At 34.7% G+C, this 22,123-nt stretch overlaps 1 protein-coding gene across 2 annotated transcripts in view; it reads right to left on the bottom strand.

Annotated features, from left to right (window-relative positions):
• Nucleotides 1-22,123, bottom strand: part of NELL2 (neural EGFL like 2) — a 139,256-nt gene that overhangs the window by 54,625 nt on the left and 62,508 nt on the right. For both annotated transcript variants that reach the window (XM_072654267.1, XM_072654268.1), the window contains exons 10-11: nucleotides 19,063-19,154; nucleotides 10,134-10,236 (exon numbers count right to left, since the gene is read on the bottom strand). In XM_072654267.1, the coding sequence (XP_072510368.1) occupies nucleotides 10,134-10,236; nucleotides 19,063-19,154 (195 nt within the window). The remainder of the gene's footprint in view (nucleotides 1-10,133; nucleotides 10,237-19,062; nucleotides 19,155-22,123) is intronic.

Raw genomic sequence — 22,123 nt, 5'->3', positions numbered from 1 at the left:
TGTCAAGGCAGAATCATCCTTGAAGACTGTGTTCACAGTCTTGTTCACAACAAGATTATCACACACCTAGTAAGTATCTGAAGGTGTATTTGAATTCAGGATCTTCCTAATTCCAGGGCTGGTACTCTTTCGTACCAGTTCACAACCTTGACTTCACTCTCCTTAACTGCCATCTTCAGTTGTCAACTCTTGTCAAGTCTGCCTCTGCAACATGGGTTATATATGTCCCTCTTTCTCCACTCACACAACAGCCTAATCCTGGTCTTCATCAACTCTTCCCTGGACTATTGCAATAACTTCCCAATTGTTTTCTTTCTTCCATTTCATTTAATTTCTCTTCTCTCTGATTCATCCCATGCACAACTACCAAACTGAAGCACAAACATAACAATAGTACTGAAACTCAGTAAGCAGTAGTAACTTCTTAGAAGCCTTGCCTCTAGAAGGAAATGAAAATTCATTTCTTTGGCATTTAAAACTCTTCAGAACCTGCCTCCAACTTACCTTTTTAGCCTTCTTACATAATATTTTCGGTCACACTAGTTAAACTGTCTCAATTTGGGTTTCTTTTTCCTCCAATGTGACACACCTCCCCCTGATTCCATCTTTGCCGAAATTGACTCCTATCCCTGGAATGCATTTGCTTCTTACCTCTGCCTCTTAAAATAACTAGTTCTCTTCAAAATTTAGTTCAAGTAGACTTTCCTGATCCTCTTAACTGGTAGTGCCTGTTCCTCCCCAAAATAACTTTATTTGTATATGCATATTAGTCTCACCAACAGAATATAAGTTCCTTAAATGTAAAAGAGGGTTTTTTTTTGATTTTGTATCCCCAGTGCTAAGGACAGTGCTTGTCATGTGGTACAAGCTTAACAATGCTTATTGATTGATTAATCTTTAATTCATGACCTAAATCTAAAAATGTAATTCACAGTATGTTGATATGTAATGTTGGCAGCCACCATCCTCGTTGTTATAGTGGTGTAATGATTCCCACCTGATACATGTGAGACTGGGGTTTGAGTCTTTGATTGGTGGGATGTAGGCTAGATTTTGGGCAGGTAAGTGGATAATGCATAAGACCTGAAGTCAAGAACACCTGAGTTTAAATCTGGCCTCAGACACTAGTTGTGGGACCCTAGATGACTCATCCTATTTGCCCCAGTTTCCAAGTCTGTTAAATGAACTGGAGAAGGAAATGACAACTCACTTTAGTGTCTTTGCCAGACAGGGTCATGAAGAATCAAACTTCCTAGGTTTCTCTGTAACCATCCTGCTTAGTTGTTCTTATAAAGCCCATAAAACATTTTTATTGGAATTTATTTAAATTGAAACACTGATGCCCTGTTGGTGAAGTTGTGACCTAGTCCAACCATTCTGGGGAACAATTTAGAACTATGCTTAAAGAGCTATAAAAATGCTTTTTTAAAATTTTTTTATTTTTATGAAAAACAGAAAACTACATATACAATAGAATTCCATCACAATCATATACCACAACCTGTTCAGTCAGGAAGAAGATCCTGAATTCAAAATCACCTTCAGATACTTAGTAGGTGTATGATAACCTGTTTGCCTCAGCTTCTTCATCTATAAAATGGGGATAATAACAACACCTACCTCACAGGATTGTTGTGAGGATCAACTGAGATAATTAAAAAGTGCCTAACACATGGTAAGCATTGTATAAATGCTAACTATTGTTATTATTTTGCTGTTGTTATTATATACATACTCTGGGAAGGTAGTAAAAATAGGACACCCTAGTTGTTCATCTCAGATTAACATGACTGCTTCAGTATTCTTCAGCCATTCCCTAGAACTAATCTCTTCTTCTGATGACCGCCTCAGACATTCTTCCTCCTTAAATATCCATCATTACATTAAGTACAGGAAGTTAGCTGCCTTCTTCCTCAGAGGGGCCACCGCTCCCTTCCCTCCCACTGCACCATAAACTTGTAATGAACTCCAACAATTCCAAGATTTTTTTCTTTCCCAGCTCTCTGTCATATTCTTCTGCCCTACAATCTCCTAACATAGGTTTAGACTTTCTCTCTCTCATTTTAGAGTTTTTCTTTCTTTTCTCTAATTTTCAAAGAATATTTTATTTTCCTTAATACTTTGAGTGTAGAAGTATATCTCTATCCTTCTTATTATCTAATAGAGAATCAAAACTACATTTTACACATATGCAGTTGTAATTGACTATGGAAGAAACACAAGTACAGTGACATTTCCATGAGATTTAGAATATTTGCCTCACTTTCCATATTGACTAAATTAAAATCTTTTGCCCTTTGTTGTCCTTTTGCTGCCTCTTCTGGCTAAATGTCATGGCAAACTGCTTTGGCACCAAATTCTCCCAAGCCACTGAATAGAGTGAGCATATCAACGAATTATTTTGGTGATATTTACACCGTTTAATCTTAACATTCAGAGTCCAAAAATTAAATAAAGACTGGCAGAAAGTCCAGTACTTTTACTGCTTTCGCATTGTATTTGTCTCCATAAGAGCTGGATTTTTTTTTAAAGTTGCAACATGTTTGGAATATTCTCCTTTATAATATGATTATTTGTGTGTATATCTTCATTCTTACCACATGACAAGCTTATTATGTAAAAAGTCCTGTTTTAATGTTCTCTCTCTTAATATCTGCAGTATCTTATACCCAACAAATATTTATTAAATGAATCAATTTCTCTTTGGTGTGCACCTATAGTTCTTCCTATCACTCAACACATTTATGCTAAAATATGTGGATCCATAAAAGTTTTATTAATGAGACTTTATGAAAGTTCCTTGTGTGTCTCCTTCTGATATGTACCTCAATGAGCTCTCTAGTAAAAGTGAAGGAAAACAACACATGAATATTATTATATATTTCTGTGAAGATCCTGTCTTGCAACTGGAAAGTTCAAGAGAGTTAAGTCCTACCTCTGACAAATGCTATGTGTCTCTAGGCAAATCACTTGACTTTTCAGCATCTCAGCTAATAATCTAAGACTATAAGTTGCAAAGGTCGTGCCCATATGCACTGCTAAAGGGAATTTCTTCTTCTGAATTCCCCTATACCAATGAAATCATAGATACGCAAAAAATTAAATCTTCCATTACAAATTATTGCTACTTATATCCTAAAATTTTGAAGTTATCTCTACAAATTCAAATGTTATCTAAACTAATCAATTCATTTTGTGGTATATACTAGAATATGCAAAAGTGTAATAGATATCTTTTTCTAAATTCAATTTTATTTTGTTATAATTTTTTTCCCTTCCACCACTCTTTCCATTGTTTATGGTAAAAACAAGAAAAAGATACTTACAAATATGAACAGGCAAGCAATACAAATTCTCATATTTTCTATGTAAAAAAAATACTCTAATCACTCTCTCTCTGGAGGTGAATAGTAATAGGAAACCTTGGAATTGTGTTTGATTATTATGCTGATAAGAATTACTAAGTCTTTCAGTACTGTTTGCAATGGAAGATCATGGCAAAATTTGGTTGGCTAGAGAAGTATATCAATATTGTATGCCAGTTCCACAACAAGGAATGGTGCTCTCATGCTTTCCCATTCACCAATGGAGTGAAGCAGAACTATGTACTTGTTTGTATGACATTTTTAGCAGTCTTGTCAGATACCTTCAGCAAGGATGAAATGCCATCAATGTCAGCTACCACACTTTAGGTCAGGGGTGGGGAGACTGCAAATTCAAGGCAACATGTCCTCAAGTGTAGCCCTTTGACTGAATCCAAATTTCACAGAACAAATCACCTTAATAAAAGGATTTTTTCTTTGAAACTTGGACTCACTCAAAAGGTTGCACCCAAGGACCTAGAAGGTCACATGTGACCTTGAGGCCACAGATTTCCCATTCCTATTTTAGTTATATTATTTAACTTGAAAAGACTACAAACTAAGACTAAAGTGGAGGGAGAGTAGGTGTGCAATTTTGTTTGCAGATGATTGTGCACTCAATGCAGCCTCTGAGGCTGAGATGCAACAAAGTATGGATCAGTTCTCTGCCACTTGTGCTAATTTTGGTCTAATAATTAACACCAAGAAAACAGAGGCTCTCCACCAGTTAACACCACACCATCGGTATGTGGAACCACTGGCTACAGCAAATGGAGAAATTTTGAATGTTGCCATTTACCTTTCCAGGGACATCTACATAGATGACAAAGTTGATGCATGCATTGCTAGAGCTAGCTCAGTGTTAGTTCAAAACTATGGGAATGGAAAGATATTAGGCTGCCTACCGAACAGAGATGTTTTACTGATGTTATGGCTGTATATCTGTGAAACCTAGTCAGCATACCAGTGCCATGCCAGGAAACTGAATTGCTTCCATTTCAATTGTCTTGGGAAAATTCTGAAGATCATCTGGCAAGACAAGTTACTAGACACTGATGTTCTTTCTCAAGCTGAACTGCAAAGTACTCAAACTTTACTGCAGAGAGCATAATTCTAAACGGCTAGCTACATTGTTTGAATGCCAAAAATATGCTTGCCTAAAAGACTATTTCATGGAGAACTCACACAAGGTAAATGCTCACACAGAGGTCAGAATAATCAATACAAAGATACTCTTAAGGTTTCTCTGAAGAATTTTGGAGTTGATTGTGAGACATTGGAAACACTGGTACAGGACTTCCCAGCATGCCATGTTTGCATTGAAAAAAGCACTATACTATATGAGCAAAGCAGAACTGCAGTAGCTCAAAAGAAATATGAAAGGCACAAATTTAAAGACATCTCCACTCCAAATGCTTGTATAAATTACTTGTGTCTGATTTGTGGTAGGGCCTTCCTGAGCTCATATTGGTCTGATCAGCCATATTCAGATGTTAGGGTCATAACTTGACTCTAACATAGTGATGTCATTTTGATCCTTTTCACGCACAAAGGACAACAATCACCAACCATCCTTACACTATTGTTATTGTATAAATTGTTATCCAAGATCTGTTCATTTCACTTTGCATTAATACATATGAGACTTTACAAGTTTTTAAAAACTATCTTCTTCATGATTTCCTACAGCACAATAACATTCTTTCATATTCACATACCTTAACTTGTTTAGCCATTCACTACTTGAGAGGTATCCCTTCAATTTCCAATCCTTTGCCACCATGATAAGTGTTCCTATAAATATTTTTCTACATGAGACCTTTACTTTGAGGTCAAAGGATACTCGAAGTACAAAAACTTTGGGGGGCATATATACAAATTGCTTTCCAGAATGGTTAGAACAGTTCACAGCTCCATTAACATTTCTTTAAGGTACCTTTAAAACCTCAACAATCCCTCCAGAATTTGTCATTTTCTTTATTTGTTGCTAACTTTGCCAATCTCATGGGTACATTTCTATAAATACCAGTGTCAGAAATTTTTGATATGGGTATTGATAGCTTGGATACCTTCCTCTGGAGAATGTCTTATGCTTATAAATTTGGAGAAGTTTTCTATATATCTCAGTAGTAAGACCAGAGATGAATTGGCTGCAGAGTTTTCCCCATTTTTTCTCTTCTCTTTTGATTGTAACTGCATTGTATTTGTTTGGCAAAATCTTATTTATTTTATTTAGTCCTCCTTTGAATCTCTCAGTCTTTTGTTTGTTCGGTTATGAGTTTTTCCACTATCCATACATTTAATAGGTGATTCCTTCCTTGTTCCCTTAAATTGTTTATGATGTCATCCTCTGTTTGTAAACCATATTCATTTGGAGCTTGTCTTAGCATATGATATGGAATGTTTGTATATACACAGTTTCTGTCAGATTGCTTTCCAATTTTCCCAACAGTTTTTTTTCTCAAATAGTGAATTCTTGCCCAAATGTCTGGGATCTTTAGGTTTGTCAAATACTAGTCAATTGGGTTCATTTGCATCTGTTTTGTATCTTATCTTGTATCTAATCTATTCATCTGATGAAACTTTATCTCTTATTTTTTACCAAACTTTTAAAACTATTATGGCTTTCTATGGTACAACTAGGTTCCCTTCCTTTCTACTTCTTTATTGAATTTCACTCATTTTTTTTTTTTTTGTATCTCAATAAAGTAATCCTTTTGGCAGTTTAATTGTATGGCACTGAATAAATAGTAATATTGCTATTTTTGTTTTATTGGCTCAGTCCACATGTGAAAAATTAATATTTTTCCAGTGATTTAGATCTGCCTTTATTTGTATAAAGAACATTTTGTAATTGCAACCATATAGTGCTTACATATTTCTTACCAGGTAGAGTACCAAGTATTTTAAATTGCAGTTATTTTAAATAAAATTTCTATTTCTGGTTCTTTTTACTGAATTTTTGTTGATAGTGTTCAGAAATACTGATAATTTCTGTGGGTTTGATTTATGTCCAGCAAGGTTACTGAAGTTGACAAATGTTTCAATTAAGTTTTAGTTGATTTTCTAGGGTTCTCTAATCATATTATCCGCAACAAACAATAATTTACTTTCCTCTTTGTCTATACTTATTCCTTCAATATTTTTCTTGTTTTCTAGCTATAATTGGCATTTGTAGCACTAAATAGTAAAGACAATAATGGATAATAAAATTTACCTCTTATCTTACTAGAAAGGTCCTTAGTTTATCTTCATTACAGATTATGCTGACTCTTGATTCTAGATAGATGTTATTTATCACTAAGGATTTATGTATTTATTCCTATGTTTTAATTTATTTATTTCAATGTTTTAATATAACAAGTGTCTTTAACATAAATGAATTCTGTTTCTTACGAAAAGTGTTTTCTTCATTTCTTGATATGATGTAATATTTGTTATTTTTTATTTTTAATGTGGTCAATTTTATTGATGGTTTATTTTACCCTGTGTATTTGCCTCTATTTCTTGTTTGGTTCAGAATTCATCCCCTTCTCTCAGAAGTGGTAGAGATATAGGATTAGCTATTTTTCTCACTTCTAGTGGTATGATTTTGATATTCATGTGACATTCATTTTAACTTTACTGGAGAACATGATGTAAGATATGGATCAAGTCCTAGTTTCTTCCATAATGCTTTCCAGTTTTCCCAGCAGTTATTTTTTTTTTATCAAACAGGGGTTATTTTCTAAACATTTTATTTTAGGATTTGTATCATTCTATGTTACTGAGTTCTACTGTTTCTGATTCTCCATTGTCTAGTCTGTTCCATTTGGCCTACATCTCTCTTTTATCTAGTTCAAATGGTTTTGATGACTGATATTTTATAATAGAAGTTCTAGTCCTCCTTTCTTCCCATCTCTTTTTTGTTAGTTCTAGAGCTTTTGATTCTACAAGTGAATTTTATCATTTAAAAAAATCTAGCTGTATGAGCCATCTCAGGCAGTTAGCTGACACAGCGAATAGAGCACTGAGCTTGGAATCAGGAAGACTTATTTTTCTGTGTTTAAATCTGGGCTCAGACACTTACTAGATTTGGGACCCTGAGCAAGTCATTTAATCCTATTTGCTTCAGTTTCTTCTCTGTAATATAAGCTGGAGAATGCAATGACCAACCACTCTAGTATCGGCCAAGAAAACCCAAAATGGTGTTATGAAGACTCAGACATGGTTGAAAAATGACTGAGCTAAACTGATAATCTCGTAAGTAGCTTGATAAGTATAGCATTAAAACTGTAAATTAGCTTCATAATTGGTCACTTTTTATATAATAAAACTGCCAAATCATGAGCACCATATATGTCTCCAATTAATCAAGTTCTTTGTTTCTTTTATGAACATGTTATTTTTCTTATAGCTATAGCTAGCATTTCTAGCACATATTGAATAGGAACAGTGATAACGTGGAAAGGCATGTTTCCATAGCAGTTCAGTTTTAGATAAATATTATTTAACATTTTAAGGAAAGTTCCATCTATTCTTATGTTTTCTAGTGTTTTTTTTTTTAAACAAGAAGAGTATTCTATGTGACTATAACTGTGTCATAGAAGGAACTTAGTGGGAACTCTGTTTGGCTATTTTTCCAAAAAGTTTATGTAGCATTGGAATTAATTATCATACATTAATTATAACTACTTCATATGATAATAAATATATAGGTATAATATATAAATATAATTACATTAATTATTATAAATATATCCTTTAAATATTTGCTAGAATTTACCTGTAAATATATTTGGACTTAAGGATGTTTTCTTTGGGAGTTCATTTATGACTTAAATAACTCTAAGAGAGAGTTATTTGTAAATACTTCATAATATTATTGTAAATTCTCATCCATTTTATTTAAGTTGACAGTTGTATAGGCATGGAGTGTGGCAAAATAGCCCAACAAAGTAATTCTTAATGATTTTTTTCTTCACTGGTTGTGAATTCAACTTTTTCATTTTGATACTGGTGATGTGATTTATTTTTAAACTAAGTTCACTAATGACTGCTTATGTTATTGATTTTTTTACTGAAAAATTAACTCCTAGTTTACCTATTAATTCAGTCTCCTTTGTTGCTTTCAATTATGTCAGTCTCTCCTTTTTTTTTCAGAATTTCTGTTTTGTGTTATTTTCATTTGTTGGTTTTCTAAGTTTTTTAGCATCATAGCCAATTCATTGACATGCTCTTTCTTACCTGAAAAGGTAAGATTGGTGGTTTGAATTTAACATAGAAGGATGTTAATAAACAGTGTAGAACATGCTAATTAACTTACAAGAGGTGAATAAAAGCAACAGATACAAATGAAGTCCCAGATGAAATTAGGATAAATTTGTAGTGATTTCCTCACAAAAATTCTGAGAGGCAGATCATACAAGTATATTGAGATGATTTTTATTAATGAGGGCCCAGTCCTTAGCCCAGTCCTGCTTGGATTTGCTCCTTCTAGTTGATTATGTAGAATGTGTACAGGTATTCCAATCTATCATGTGAAACTGTCGGGAATTAATTCCCAGTCATGAATAGTTGAGGAACTAGTGTTATATGATGATGAAAAACCTTCAAATTGGCTTCAGAGATGGACCCAAAAGAAGCTAAGTGAGCACATACAAAAGATTTGGGCAGATAATCTCTTTGTCTCTACCCTGACAGTTTTCAAGTGAGAATTGATTTGAATTTCTTGGGGGAGGTGGGTCGATGGGAAGATATGACCAGTTCCTCAAACTGGCTATTTCTTTTGTGTTTGTTCTCTTTTTCTTAAGTGAGTAATTACACTGAAATAATAGTATGCAGGCACAGTGAGTTTAGAAAAATCATCAAAACCATCAGAAGTTCCATTGGCAACTGGAGTCAATAGGTGAATCCACAGGAGGAGGAGTAGCCAATGACAGAAGTGCCTGAAGGTGGAGGCAGAAAGACAATCCTGAGAGGACTGTGGAAACTTCAGGGATCCTCCCTTGTGATATAGGTAAATACTGCTCAGGAACTTTAGAAATGGACCAATCTTTGGAGCTCAGTGAAGGGCTACAATTAACTAAAACTTTATAGGAGTTACACAAAGACTTCCTGAACCAAGTGTGAGTTTGTCTTCATGGACTCCCATGTTCTTGAAAAAAATGTTCTTGACTTCCACTGTATTTTAAATTTGAACCAACAATCTCCATGGATCTTCTGTACAGAAGGGGATAGTGTGCTTATGGACTAGAAAGGAGGGAGGAATTTTTTAACCACTGTTCTTATTATATTCCCTATATATTCTCTCTGGTTGATAAGTCTTAGGGGCCACATAGGATGGTAATTCAGGAGCTATAGCACTGTGATCCACACAACCCTTTAGAGTTATTCTAAAGCCCTGAGGAAAGTAGATTTTTTTTTCCCTCTGTGATACTAATCTGATAATGTAGTGAAAGTTAGACTAGTGACCCAAGAAGGGGTGTTATAAAAGTATTACTATACATTTTGGCTGTTTGGCATTATCCAGAAATTCTCTGAAGCCCAAGAGTACAGAAGAAGACAGTTGGTCATAAGCGTCATTTAGAGTTGGAAAAAGGTAAAATGTAAGAAGATTAAGGCATAGGAAAATCCATCTTATTGAGATTAGGCAAAAGGAAAAGGTTTTGTTTAGTGGAAAATTATGATCCTTTGAAAATAGTTTTCTTATAAAAAACCTACTGAATGTCAATAAGAATTAAGCATGAAAAAGAAAATATGCATATAAATCATCACTTAACTTTAACTTACCTTTGCAAACTTTGCAGCAGCTATGAGGTAAAGTAATATGATGGGAATCTGGACAATTCAAGGGCTGGCAGACTGAATTCTCAACAAACTTCATTGTTTTGTCCTATCAGACAAAAATTTCATTAAACAAGATTATATTATATAAGATATAAATCAATATTTCAGAATTCTTATTTATTGTTGACTTTGATGGTTCTAGAATATGTTTGACCCTAGACTTGTTAGAATAAGCCACAATGTTCCCTGCTTAGCTTAAATTACCAAATTCCCTCCCCCCTGGTGCATTGGCATAGTCTCTTGGCAAAAATTACAAAAATTGCACAAAACCAAGACTGTGATACAATCTCCAACACTGAGAATGAGAAATGATATTTATACTTAATTCAACTAATGTTGAAATTAATAGACTTAGAGGTGGTTTTATCACATTACATTTTATAGGGATAAATAATCAAATACCCAGTAATATTAAAGTGTAATATAACATTTAAGGAACTAAATATTTGTACATTTAAATGATAAAATAAGTCAAAAAGTACTAGAGATTGTATATAAATTAATAAAGATATATAATTCCTTCTCACCATATTCATCCCATGAGCTCATTTTGATTTCCTGTTATATGTTTGATGTATATTTTCCCGCTTCAACTGATGAAGTTCCATGCCATAAACTTCTTTCTTAGACTAGCATAGCTAAGACTTATAGCTAGATCCCATCTTCCAAGGGCCCCCACTATCACTGTATTGCATTATACTCTGTAGCCTTCCTGAGTCAGATACTGACAGGTCATCTAATATTTCTCAAATTTAACAGTCTTGGCCAATTGGCAGGAAGAATATCTATTTTCAAAGGATATGGCAATATATATGACAATGGTAGCACAATTCTCATTGTCCAAGATTACTGTCTGGTCTAGTTCTGGGAATGTATCATCATTACACAAATCAGGTGAAGGATGTTTTTGAGATCACAGCCATTGAGGTAATGGAATATACTTTGCTATTATCAGGTTTCCTGACTAGATGCTATTTAAAATAATATTTCAGTGCACATTTCAAAGTGTTCTCCACTCTTTCTAGGGCCAACAGTCATTCAGACATAAATCCAAGACACCATTATTTATTCTGTAATCAGTTGAAAGATTTTAGCTGACAATGGTCTGGAGACTATCCATAGCTGGAACCAGATGTTAGATGCTACTGCCCCATATCCAAATTTTCCTTCCTTAGAACCATTTAAATAAATGATTGGATCTTCTGGTTGAGAGTCATATTTGAACATGAGTAGTGAGGGTCACAGCATTAATAATGCATATACATAAATGCCTAACATAAGAAAAAAATCCCAAATTTAATTCATTTTTAAAATAATTATAAATTTAGTTATCAGGTAGTCATAGGTTGTTTAAAAGCAAGAATACTTGTTAGCTATTTATTAATTACTATGGTAAAAACAGAAAGAAGAATAGTACATCAAAGACAGAAGATGCTTAACAAATGCTGAATAAATTAATAGGCTAATGAATGAATATAGTCTGTCTGACAATGTCAGCAATGACCTAGAAGCAAGTATCTTGGAATCAAAGCTTACTCTTCCTTTAGTGTTGACAAGTAACTCCAAATCTGGTGGTCTCATCTTGAGAGTTACTATGTACTTGTACTAATATTAAAATTACAGGAGAGGATTCTGGAAAGATGGTGGAGTAAGTCAGAAAATTTGACACTGTCAAGATTTCCCTCCACAAAAGATAAAAAACAGCACCTCTGGATAAAAATGGAGATGTGAAAAGAAATGAGTGGGGCAGCACAGAGTCCTTTGGGGACAATTAGAAAAGAAAAACCCCAGGACTAGATTTCCTCCCTGTAAAGTGTAAATAACTCCAGGCTTGGTCCCACTTTAACAAAAGTAACACACTGCTTAAATAAAAAGCAGCAAGGTCTGGAGTTAGCTGGGTTCTGCCTCAGCTGCCACATGAACTTTTACCCCAGGGACAGAGAGAAGAGATGGGCATTTGACCTGGTGAAGATCAAGGGAACCTCGACTGAGTGAGTGCAGAAGCAGTGGGGTGGGGTTCCTGCTGGCTGTTTGCACTTTGAGGAAGTTGAAGGTCTTGGTTTGAGTTCAAGATCAGAGGGAGAACTGAAGAGGATCAGACGCCAGAAGCACCATCCTCCTATACTCCAGAACTAGAGGTGATTACAAAAGCTAAATTACTATCCAAAAACAAAATGCACAGGCAAAGGAGAAATAATCCAGTCATAGAGAGTTACTATGGGAATAAAGAAGACCGGGGTTCATCTTCAGAGGAGGATACTGAAACAAAGAAACCCTTTTCTACCCATAAGAGTAATGTCACATGGTCACCTACCCAAAAAGAATTCATGGAAGACCTTTAAAAAAGACCTTAAAAATCAAATGAGAGAGATTGAGGAAAAATTAAAAAGAAAAGAATAATACAAAAAAGAAAACAAGAAGATCATGACAAGAAAGTCAATGAATTAGAACAGGAGATCCAGAGTCTTGAGGAAGAAAATAACTCCTTGAAAATCAGAATTGGGCAAGGGGGGAGCTAGTGAAGTTATAAGAGATGAAGAAATAAAAAACAAAATATAAAGAATGAAAAAAGAGAATGTGAAACATCTCATAAGAAAAACAACAGATCTAGAGAAGAGATCAAGAAGAGAAAGCATAAGAATAACTGATCTACCTGAAACTTTGGATCATAAAAAGAGTCTTGATACAAGAATACAAGAAATAGTTAAAGAAAATTGTGCTGAAGCATTAGAACAAGAGGGGAGAGTAGAAATAGAAAAAATCCACCAATCAGCACCTGAAAGAGATCCTACAAGGGTAATTCACAGGATTGTTATAGTTAAATTCTGAAACACCCAAATAAATGACAAAATATTACAAGCATCAAGATAAAAATTTACCTATGATGGTACCACAATTAGAATCACACAAGATAGAACACTGGTGACACTAAAAGATCATAAGTGTTGGAACACTATTGTTCTTTGTTGTTGTGTTTGTCCTTCATTCTTGAAGAGGACCATGAGCCATCTGGGTCCAGTGGCCTGATATTAAATTATTCATTTTGCTTGCAAGTCTTTCCTCCAGTTCCTGTTCTAGGTCTTTCCTCCAAGGCTCTCATTTTTCTCCCAATTCATTCTTCCTTCCTTAATTTAATTTATAAAGCAAAACTCTTCCAGGAATTCTGGTTGACTTTGTGGCTAAGCTCTACTTTTCTTTGAAATTTTACTTGAATATATTATTTTCTTTTTATGATTACATGTTTTTAGTATCTGTGGACCAAAGCAGCCATCTTGGTTTATTTAGATCAAACTGAATACCTTTACCAAGATCAGACATTTCTGGAGGGAATCTCAGGTTCATGTTTGATCTTGAAAGGGAAAAAGTGAAGCTTACTCTCATCACATTTGGATTAAGGAGGGAATAGCACGCACACTCAATTTGGTATGAAAATCTATCTGACACTACAGGAAAGTGGGGGAGAAGGGGATAATTTGGGTGGGAGGGTGACAGAAGGGAAGGCAAATGGGAGGAGGGAGTAATAAGAAGTAATCACTTTAGGGGAGGGATAAGGTCTAAAGAGAGAATAGAATAAATTGGGGCAGGATAGGATGGAGGGAAATATAATTAGTCTTTCACAACATGACTATTATGGAAGTCTTTTGCAAAACTACACATGTATAGCCTGTATTGAATTGCTTGCCTTCTCAGTGGGGGTTGGTGGAGAAGGAGGAAGGGAGAAAAAGTAGAACTCAAAGTTTAAGGAATGAATGTTGAGAATTGCTTTTGCATGCAACTGGGAAATAAGAAATACAAGTAATGGGGTATAAAAATCTATCTTGCCCTACCAGAAAAGAGAGAAGATGGGAATAAGTGAAGGGAGGGGTGTGAGAGAAGGGAGATTAGGTTGGGAAGGGGTAATCAGAATGCATGTTGTATCGGGGCAGGAGAGGGGAGAAATGGGGAGAAAATTTGGAACTCAAAGTCTTGTAGAAATGAATGTTGAAAGCTAAAAATAAATAAATAAATTTTAAAAAGAGAAAAGCAAATCAAAACAACCCTCAGATTTTACCTCATATCCAGAAAACAGGCAAAGTTCTCAATAAGATTGGGGTGAAGAAAAGATGCCCTTTACCACCACTATTATTCAATATTGTACTAGAAAAGTCAATTTTAGCAATAAGATAAGAAAAAGAAATTGAAGGAATTAGAATAGGCAATGAGGAAATAAAACAATTATCCTTTGCAGATGACATGATGGTATGTTTAGAGAATCCCAGAAAATCAACTAAAATCTACTTGAATATAACAATGTAAATGGGAAGAGCAATTACTAAAAATATAAAAGTAAATGATGCAAAATTAGTAAAGAACAAGATTAGATTAAAAGAAAAGATTTTAGGAGATATTTCCATCTCACTCCTTTGCAGAGGTGTTTCATCCTCACGTTTTTCATGATGCTTTGAACACTTTCAGACTTCTTTGATGAATTGATTAGTTAGGCAGATTTTTTTCCTCTTTTTGGCCTTAAAATATTGTTTGTTATGTGGCATGGCTCTCAAGGAGAAGAAGGAGGGTTACTGGGGAAACTATGATGTTTTAAAGACAAGAAATCAATAAAGTTTATTTTAAAAGAGAAAGGTTAGGGGGCTGAGCCAAAATGGCAGAGTAGAAGCCAAGACTTGCTGGAGGTCTCCACACAAACCCAGCCAAACGCCTGTAAAAATGACTCTAAACAAATTCTGGAATTGCAGAACCCATGGAATGACAGAGTAAGACAAATTTCCAGCCAAAGACAGCCTAGAAGGTCGAGGAGAAGTGTCTATTGTGACATTCTGGAAGCAGAGTACAATCCAGTATGGGGTACACCAGCACAGATGGAACCTGAGAAGACCTTGTGGACATTGAATTGCTGGTACCAATGGTGGTTTCTAGACTTCACAAACCCAAAACACCCCAGACAAATTGAAAGGTCAGTGAAAAAAAAAAGCATTGGACCTGAATGAGATAGTAGAGTGGTCTGACCCCAGTCCCAAAGAGGTGGAGGAGCCCACTGCAGTCACAGCAGCATTAGAGGCAGTGGTAATGGCTGTTTCTGTACCTTTAGGCTCACAGATTGTGGGGTGACCAAGTGGCTAACAGTATATCCCCATCCTCGCTGGAAGCAGAGAACTAAATTGACAAAGAGCTCAAAAGTCAAGTAAATGCCAAGGGAAATAATCAAAACCCAGAAAAAGAATTAGACAATAGAATCTTACTTTGGTGACAAGAAATACCAAAATATACAAACAAAAGAAGATAACAAAGTCAAAGCTCTTACATCCAAAGCCTCCAAGAAAAATATGAATTGGTCTCAGGCTATGGACAAGCACAAAAAAGGACTTTGAAAAACAAGTAAGAGAAGTAGAGCAAAAATCAGAAAGAGAAATGAGACTGATGTAAGAAAATCATGAAAAGTGAGCCAACAGCTTGCTAAAGGAAACCCTCCAAAATGCTGAAGAAAATAACACCTTAAAAAATAGACTAGCTCAAATGGCAAAAGAGGTCCAAAAAGACAATGAGGAGAAGAATACCTTTAAAAGTAAAATTGGCCACATGGAAAAGGAGATCCAAAAGCTCACAGAAGAAAATAATTCCTTAAAGATTAGAATGGAGCAGATGGAAGATAATGACTTTATGAAAAATCAAGACATTATAAAATAAAACCAAGGGAATGAGAAAATAAGAGACAATGTGAAATATCTCACTGGAAAAACAAACAACTTGGAAAAAAGATACAGGAGAGACACTTTAAAAACTATTGGACTATTTGAAAGCCATGATCAAAAAAAGAGCCTAGACATCATGTTTCAAGAAATTATCAAGGAAAACTGCCTTGATATTCTAGAACCAGAAGGTAAAATAGATATTGAAAGAATCCACCAATTGCCTCCTGAAAGAGATCCTGAAAGGAAAACTTCTAGAAATGTTGTAGCCAAATTCCTGGAGAAAATATTTCAAGGAGAATATATTTCAAGCAGCCAGAAAGTAACAATTTGATTATTGTGGAAACAAAATAAGGATCACACAGGATTTAGCAGCTTCTACATTACAGGATCAAAGGGCTTGGAATATGATATTCCAGAGGTGAAAGGATTAAAACCAAGAATCACCTACTGAAGAAAACTTAGTATAACACTTAACAGGAGAAAATGAAACTTCAATGAAATAGAGGACTTTCAAGCATTCTTGATGAAAAGACCAGAGCTGAATAGAAAATTTGACTTTCAAACACAAGAATCAAGAGAAGCATGAAAAGGTAAACAGGAAAGAGAAATCATAAGGGACTTACTAAGGTTCAACTATTTACATTCCTACATGGAAAGATAATATTTGCCACTCTTGAGACTTTTCTCAGTATTAGGGTAGTTGGAGGGATTGAATACATATAGACAGAGGGCACAGAGTGAGTTGAATATGAAGGGATATTATCTAAAAAATAAAATTAAGAGTTGGGAGAGAAATATACAGGGAGGTGAAAGGGAGAAATAGAATGGGGTAAATTATCTCTCACACAAAAGAAGCAACAAAAGTTTTTTCAATGGAGAGGAAGAGGGGAGAGGGAAAGAGTGTACCTTACTCTCATTGGATTTGTCTTAAGGAGGGAATAACGTGCACTCAATTTGGTATGAAAATTTATCTTACACTACAGGAAAATAGGGGGCAATAGGATAAGCAGGGGCATGGGAGGATGATGGGGGTAGGGCAAATGGGAAGATGGGGTAATTAGAAGTAAACACTTTTGAGGAGGGACAGGGTCAAAAAAGAGAATAGAATAAATGGGGAGGCAGGATAGGATGGAGGGAAATATAGTTAGTCTTTCACAACATAACTGTTATGGAAGTGTTTTGCATGATTATACATGTATAATCTACATTGAATTTCTTGCCTTCTCAGTAAGGATGGGTGGGGAGGGAGGAAGGGAGAGAAATTGGAACTCAAAACTTTCAAAATTTTAAATTTTAAAACTTAAAATTTTAAATGAATTTAAAATTCATTTTTAAAATGAATGTTAAAAATTGTTTTTACATGCAACTGGGAAATAAGACATACAGGTAAATGGGGTATAGAAATCTACCTTGCCTTACATGAAAAGATCCGGGAAGTGGATGAGAGAGGGGAAGGGTTTGATAGAAGGGAGGGCAGATTGGGGGATGAGGTAATCAAAATGCATGATATTTTGGGATGGGCAGAGGGGAGAGATGGGAGAAAATTTGGAACTCAAAATCTTGTGGAAGTGAATGCTGAAAACTAAAATTTAATTGATTAATTAAATGTAAGGCAAATAAGGGGAAATAACTGAGATGAAGTAGAAAGGAAATAGTAAAATTTTATATATATATCTGTGTATAATATATATACATATACATTTTTCATCTGTGTATGCACGCATATGTGTATATATACACATACAGATACACACACGTGTGTGTGTGTGTGTATATACACTTGTTTCTCCAACCCCCAAGAAAAGAAAAAGGCATATATACCCAAAACACACCATAATGGCATGAATGTATGAATTCTATTTAGTAGTTCTCCCTTGCTTATCTTATGGAATCTCCAATTATCACCTAAGGGTGATGTGTTCATCTATGATCTTAAAATTTCCTTTTATCTTTCTAATGGTTAAAGATCACTACTACAATTCCAAGTCTTCCATTCTCAATGTTTTTCATTTGACACATGCATCAATTTTCTATCTACAATCAATACTCCTTGAATATTTTACAAAACATCCTAAGAAACTATTGGTCTCTTACCCAATCTACAATTTTCTCAGAGAATATACAGTTAGGGAAACTAACACAAATAGTTGGAATTCCAATGGAAAGGAATTTGGGCAGTTATTTATGTGTTGTTGTTGAGTCATTTCAGTTGTGTTCAAAATCTTTCTGATGTCATTTTGAGGTCTTCTTGGCAAAGATATTAAAGTGGTTTCCCATTTCCTTTTCCAACTCATTTTACAGATGAGAAATTGAATCAAAAAGGTTAAGTGACTTGCCCAGGGTCACACAACTAGTAAGTGTTTGAGCCTGGATTTGAATTCGGAAGATGAATGTCTTCCTGGTTTCAAGCCCAGTGCAGTTATTTAAGGTAACACCTAACTAGAGCCCCAAAATTTACCTAAGTTATTTCAAACTGGTAAAAATTTCAGAAAGGGGTGAAAATTCATGTGAAATGTGTTTAAATTTTGAGCTAATGAGAAAAGTTTAGTTTGAAGAAATATTTTGATATTTTATTTTATAAAGTTTCTTTTAAAAAACATGATTAATTAAATTTGTGAGAAATTCAACTCAAGTCTTTACATCAATATTAATATAGGGGTTGATTTCCATGAAATAGGGAATTTTAAAATGTTGCTTAAAAAATTACTACCTTACTATTTTCCTAAGTGTCAGAGAGATATATGTATTAGCTTAGTGAAAGCTTTATGTTAGCTTAGTGGAAATCAAAATCTAATGGTTGATTTTGTCTGATTTCACACATAATTTCATTGCCTTACATCAATAAGAATCAAGGATCAACCATCCAATAGTGTTAGTAATCAATCCACCAATGTAATTTGCAAACCCTCTAGACAATTAAAAAAGTCTTATTGAGTTGATTTTCATAACAACAACATAAATGAATTCACTTTAGATTTCAACTACAAAGTCATATTTTGTCCAAATTTAGTATGATACAAAATATTAATGGGGCCATATATTTTTAAATAATTTATACAATAAAAACATATGATAAATAACTTTCAATTTTTATGTCAGCATCACTTAAAGTGTAATCAATTTTTATGAACAATTATTTTATGTAAGTTGTTGAGAAAATTTAAATTATCCAGGTGTGTTCTTACCTTGCACTCATAGAGAACACAAACTCCAGAAGAGGAATATATTGTTTTTTTCTCTCCCTCAAAATAGGTTCTTCCTTGAAAATGGCATATGGCTTTGGGATTAAAAACAAAAACTTCAATGAACAAAATTGCTTAAAGTTGCAAAGTAAATTTACATTGATGCTTCAGCTTTATTTACCACTTTTCAAGGATTTATACTGACTATAGTCCATGCCAACTGCTACTCAAAATAAGATACTCACACACTAGAATTTAGACTACGGAACTTGTAGTCATGCCATCTGCATTCAAATCTTACTCTGTCACTTATCACCTAATTAACCTTGGGCAAATCATTTTGTTTTTGTGGGTCTCATTTTCCTTAATAAGGTTCTTGTTAAATGAGGGACTTCTAAGATCTCTACCACCTTTAGATCTATAGTTATTGATGTCTTTTCTTCTTACTTCTCCCATTTCCCAGTTGCCAAATTTTGTCAATTATCCACCCACAATATGTTTTCCATATTGCTTTTTATTTCTATTCCCAGCTGTACTGTCCTAGTCCAAGCTTATTGTTTTTCATATGAACAACTAACTGTGAACTGCACAAAAGCATTGAGTCATATTTAAACTTTGCACCTCACCCAACATTTAGCACAATGCTCTGCATGTAATAGTACTTAAATATTACTGAAGTTCAACTTGACTATTATAATTGACTTAAACAATTTTATCACACTGTTCTTCCAGGTTTATCATTTTTTAATGTCATACAGGCTCAGGGCTCTTTCTCCCAATTTCCATTAGAAATGGCAGGCTGGAACCCTAGAAGGTGACTGACCACTTTCTTCCTTCAAGTTTCTGGAAGAAACTCTGAGGGACAGGAAGGTTTCCTAGTACTCATGACTCCCCAACAATGAGTTCTCTCTGACATCAATTAGCCAATTAGTCTTTATTAGTTTATAGAAATGAATATTTACAAAATAATATAGCAGTTGGTAGAAGCACCCCCCTTCCAAGCCAGAGGCATACTGGACTTAAACTTAGAGAGCTCTTGTGGCAATGAGATAAATTCTTATCTCTTGATTGATGAAAGTTCTTTGTTCCTCTTGTGGAGAAATCCTGAAATTCCCTTTAAGTATTATTCTCCTTTGAATTCCTTGTAAAGTTCTGAAGCCGCTTCTCTTCAGCAGATCTAGTTTATTCTCAAGCATTGATGGAAAGTCCAAATCTTCTGAATTTCTAAAATCCACTAAGTCATCTTCTAATCAAGGTGGAAGAGAGGAGACAGAGACTCTGTCATTCATCTTCTGTCACTCCCCTTAACAATTCCCTTTTTTGGGGTTCTGCTGATACTATCCTGCCACTCAACTTAGCCTACTATTAGAATAGAGGACTCTGAATTGTTATCTGAGCCATTTCTTTCAATGTCATTTCAATCCATCCAAACTGATTAAGAGTTTTTAATTCTTATTTTATATATTTAAGAAGTCCATGTCAATAGCTGATAAGCATTTATTAAGTGCCTTCTTAATAACTAGGCATTGTACTAAGCACTAGAGATTCAAATTCAAAAGAGAAAGACAGCATTTGCCTTCAAGTATCTTACAAGACAACACACAAAAGAAAGCTGAAAAATGAGGGGTGGAGGGATTGAGGGGTGGAAATACTGGCATGGAACACGATGGAGATTGAGCTGATTTTTCTGAGCAAAATTCTCCCCTTCTGAGTTGTTTGTCATGTTCCAACAGCCATACTTGAGGACACTGAAGCAAACTGCAGCTGACACAAACTTTGATAGGATACAAACTGCATAATGGGATACAAAAAAATCTTAGACTAGAACACTGGACTTATAAAAAGAAAATCTAATAAAATGAAAGGAGAAATCAAACTCAATCAGAATCAGCAGAGTGATGTGCCCACTCCCCAAAAAACCTTAGTTTTAGTCTTAGTCTACTTTAATAGACGTTATTCCAGGAATAAGTCCCTCTGCCCTCAGTAATCACCTGCTGTATTCATTTCTTAGCACACCATTTAAGCAGAGGAAAGCAACCAGGATGGTGATGAGCCTTGAGTTTATGTTACATTGAAGGTTAGTTGAAAGAGCTGTATACTTTTAGTCCATAGAAGAAAAGTCAGGGAGAATATGTCATATGTTTTTAAAGTAATTGAAGGATCTTCATATGGATGAGGAGCTAGATTACTTCTGTTTAGCCCTAGAGTACAGGATCTAATGGAAGTTGAAAAAATGACAATTTAAGTCTGGGGCCAGGAATAACCTCCTAACAATTAGAATGTTCCAGAGTGGAATAGGATGATAAGGGGTGGATTTCTCCTACTTAGATGTCTTCAAATAGACTGGACTACTGCTTGTCAGCTATGTCATAATAGTGTATGCACTGGGGTAGAGGAATGTTTAAATTCTTTCATACACTCAAATTCTGTGATCCTGTGATTATTTGACTCTTTTTGGCCTTAATGTCACCTATGAATCTGAATTCAGGAAATGAACATAAATGATACTACAGAGAAAAAAAAAAAGCCCCAGCAGGAAGAAACATATATTTTCTTGGTTTGCAATAAAGAACAAGAAATAAAAAGCCAGGAGTCAAGTTTTATTGGTATCAAAACTTAATGCAAAACATATACAGTATCAGGAGAAACATGCTGAAACATCTTAATGGGATTTTATGGGTATAGCTCCTGAGAATTGTTGAAAGTAGAAACTTTGTGGAATTTGTATACAAACAGCACCCAGAACCACCTAGCATTGCCTCCTTCATTAAAGAGTAAACCATTTAATTGCTTTAATGTAGGGGAAGATGGTGATTTCACTGACTACAGAATGATAGACCTGAAACAGAATCAAAGCCAGGTTTAAAATTTTATCTTCAGTGATTGCAAAAGAGAAAAGTTGGCAGTGGTAGGGTTGTGGTGAGGTGTCCGATGAACCAGCTAGTGCAGCTATTAATTCTTCTTTTCATCTTGCAAAGAAAGAACTCTGTTTAAATTTCTGAAAAGTAAATATTTTGAAAAGGGGCAAAATTAAATAGGAATATAGTTGACATGCCTAGCTGCT

This window comes from Notamacropus eugenii, chromosome 3 (assembly GCF_028372415.1).
Source record: "Notamacropus eugenii isolate mMacEug1 chromosome 3, mMacEug1.pri_v2, whole genome shotgun sequence".
Taxonomy (NCBI): domain Eukaryota; kingdom Metazoa; phylum Chordata; class Mammalia; order Diprotodontia; family Macropodidae; genus Notamacropus; species Notamacropus eugenii.
Note: the sequence above shows the minus strand (reverse complement) of the source record. Positions and strands in the feature narration are given on the sequence as shown.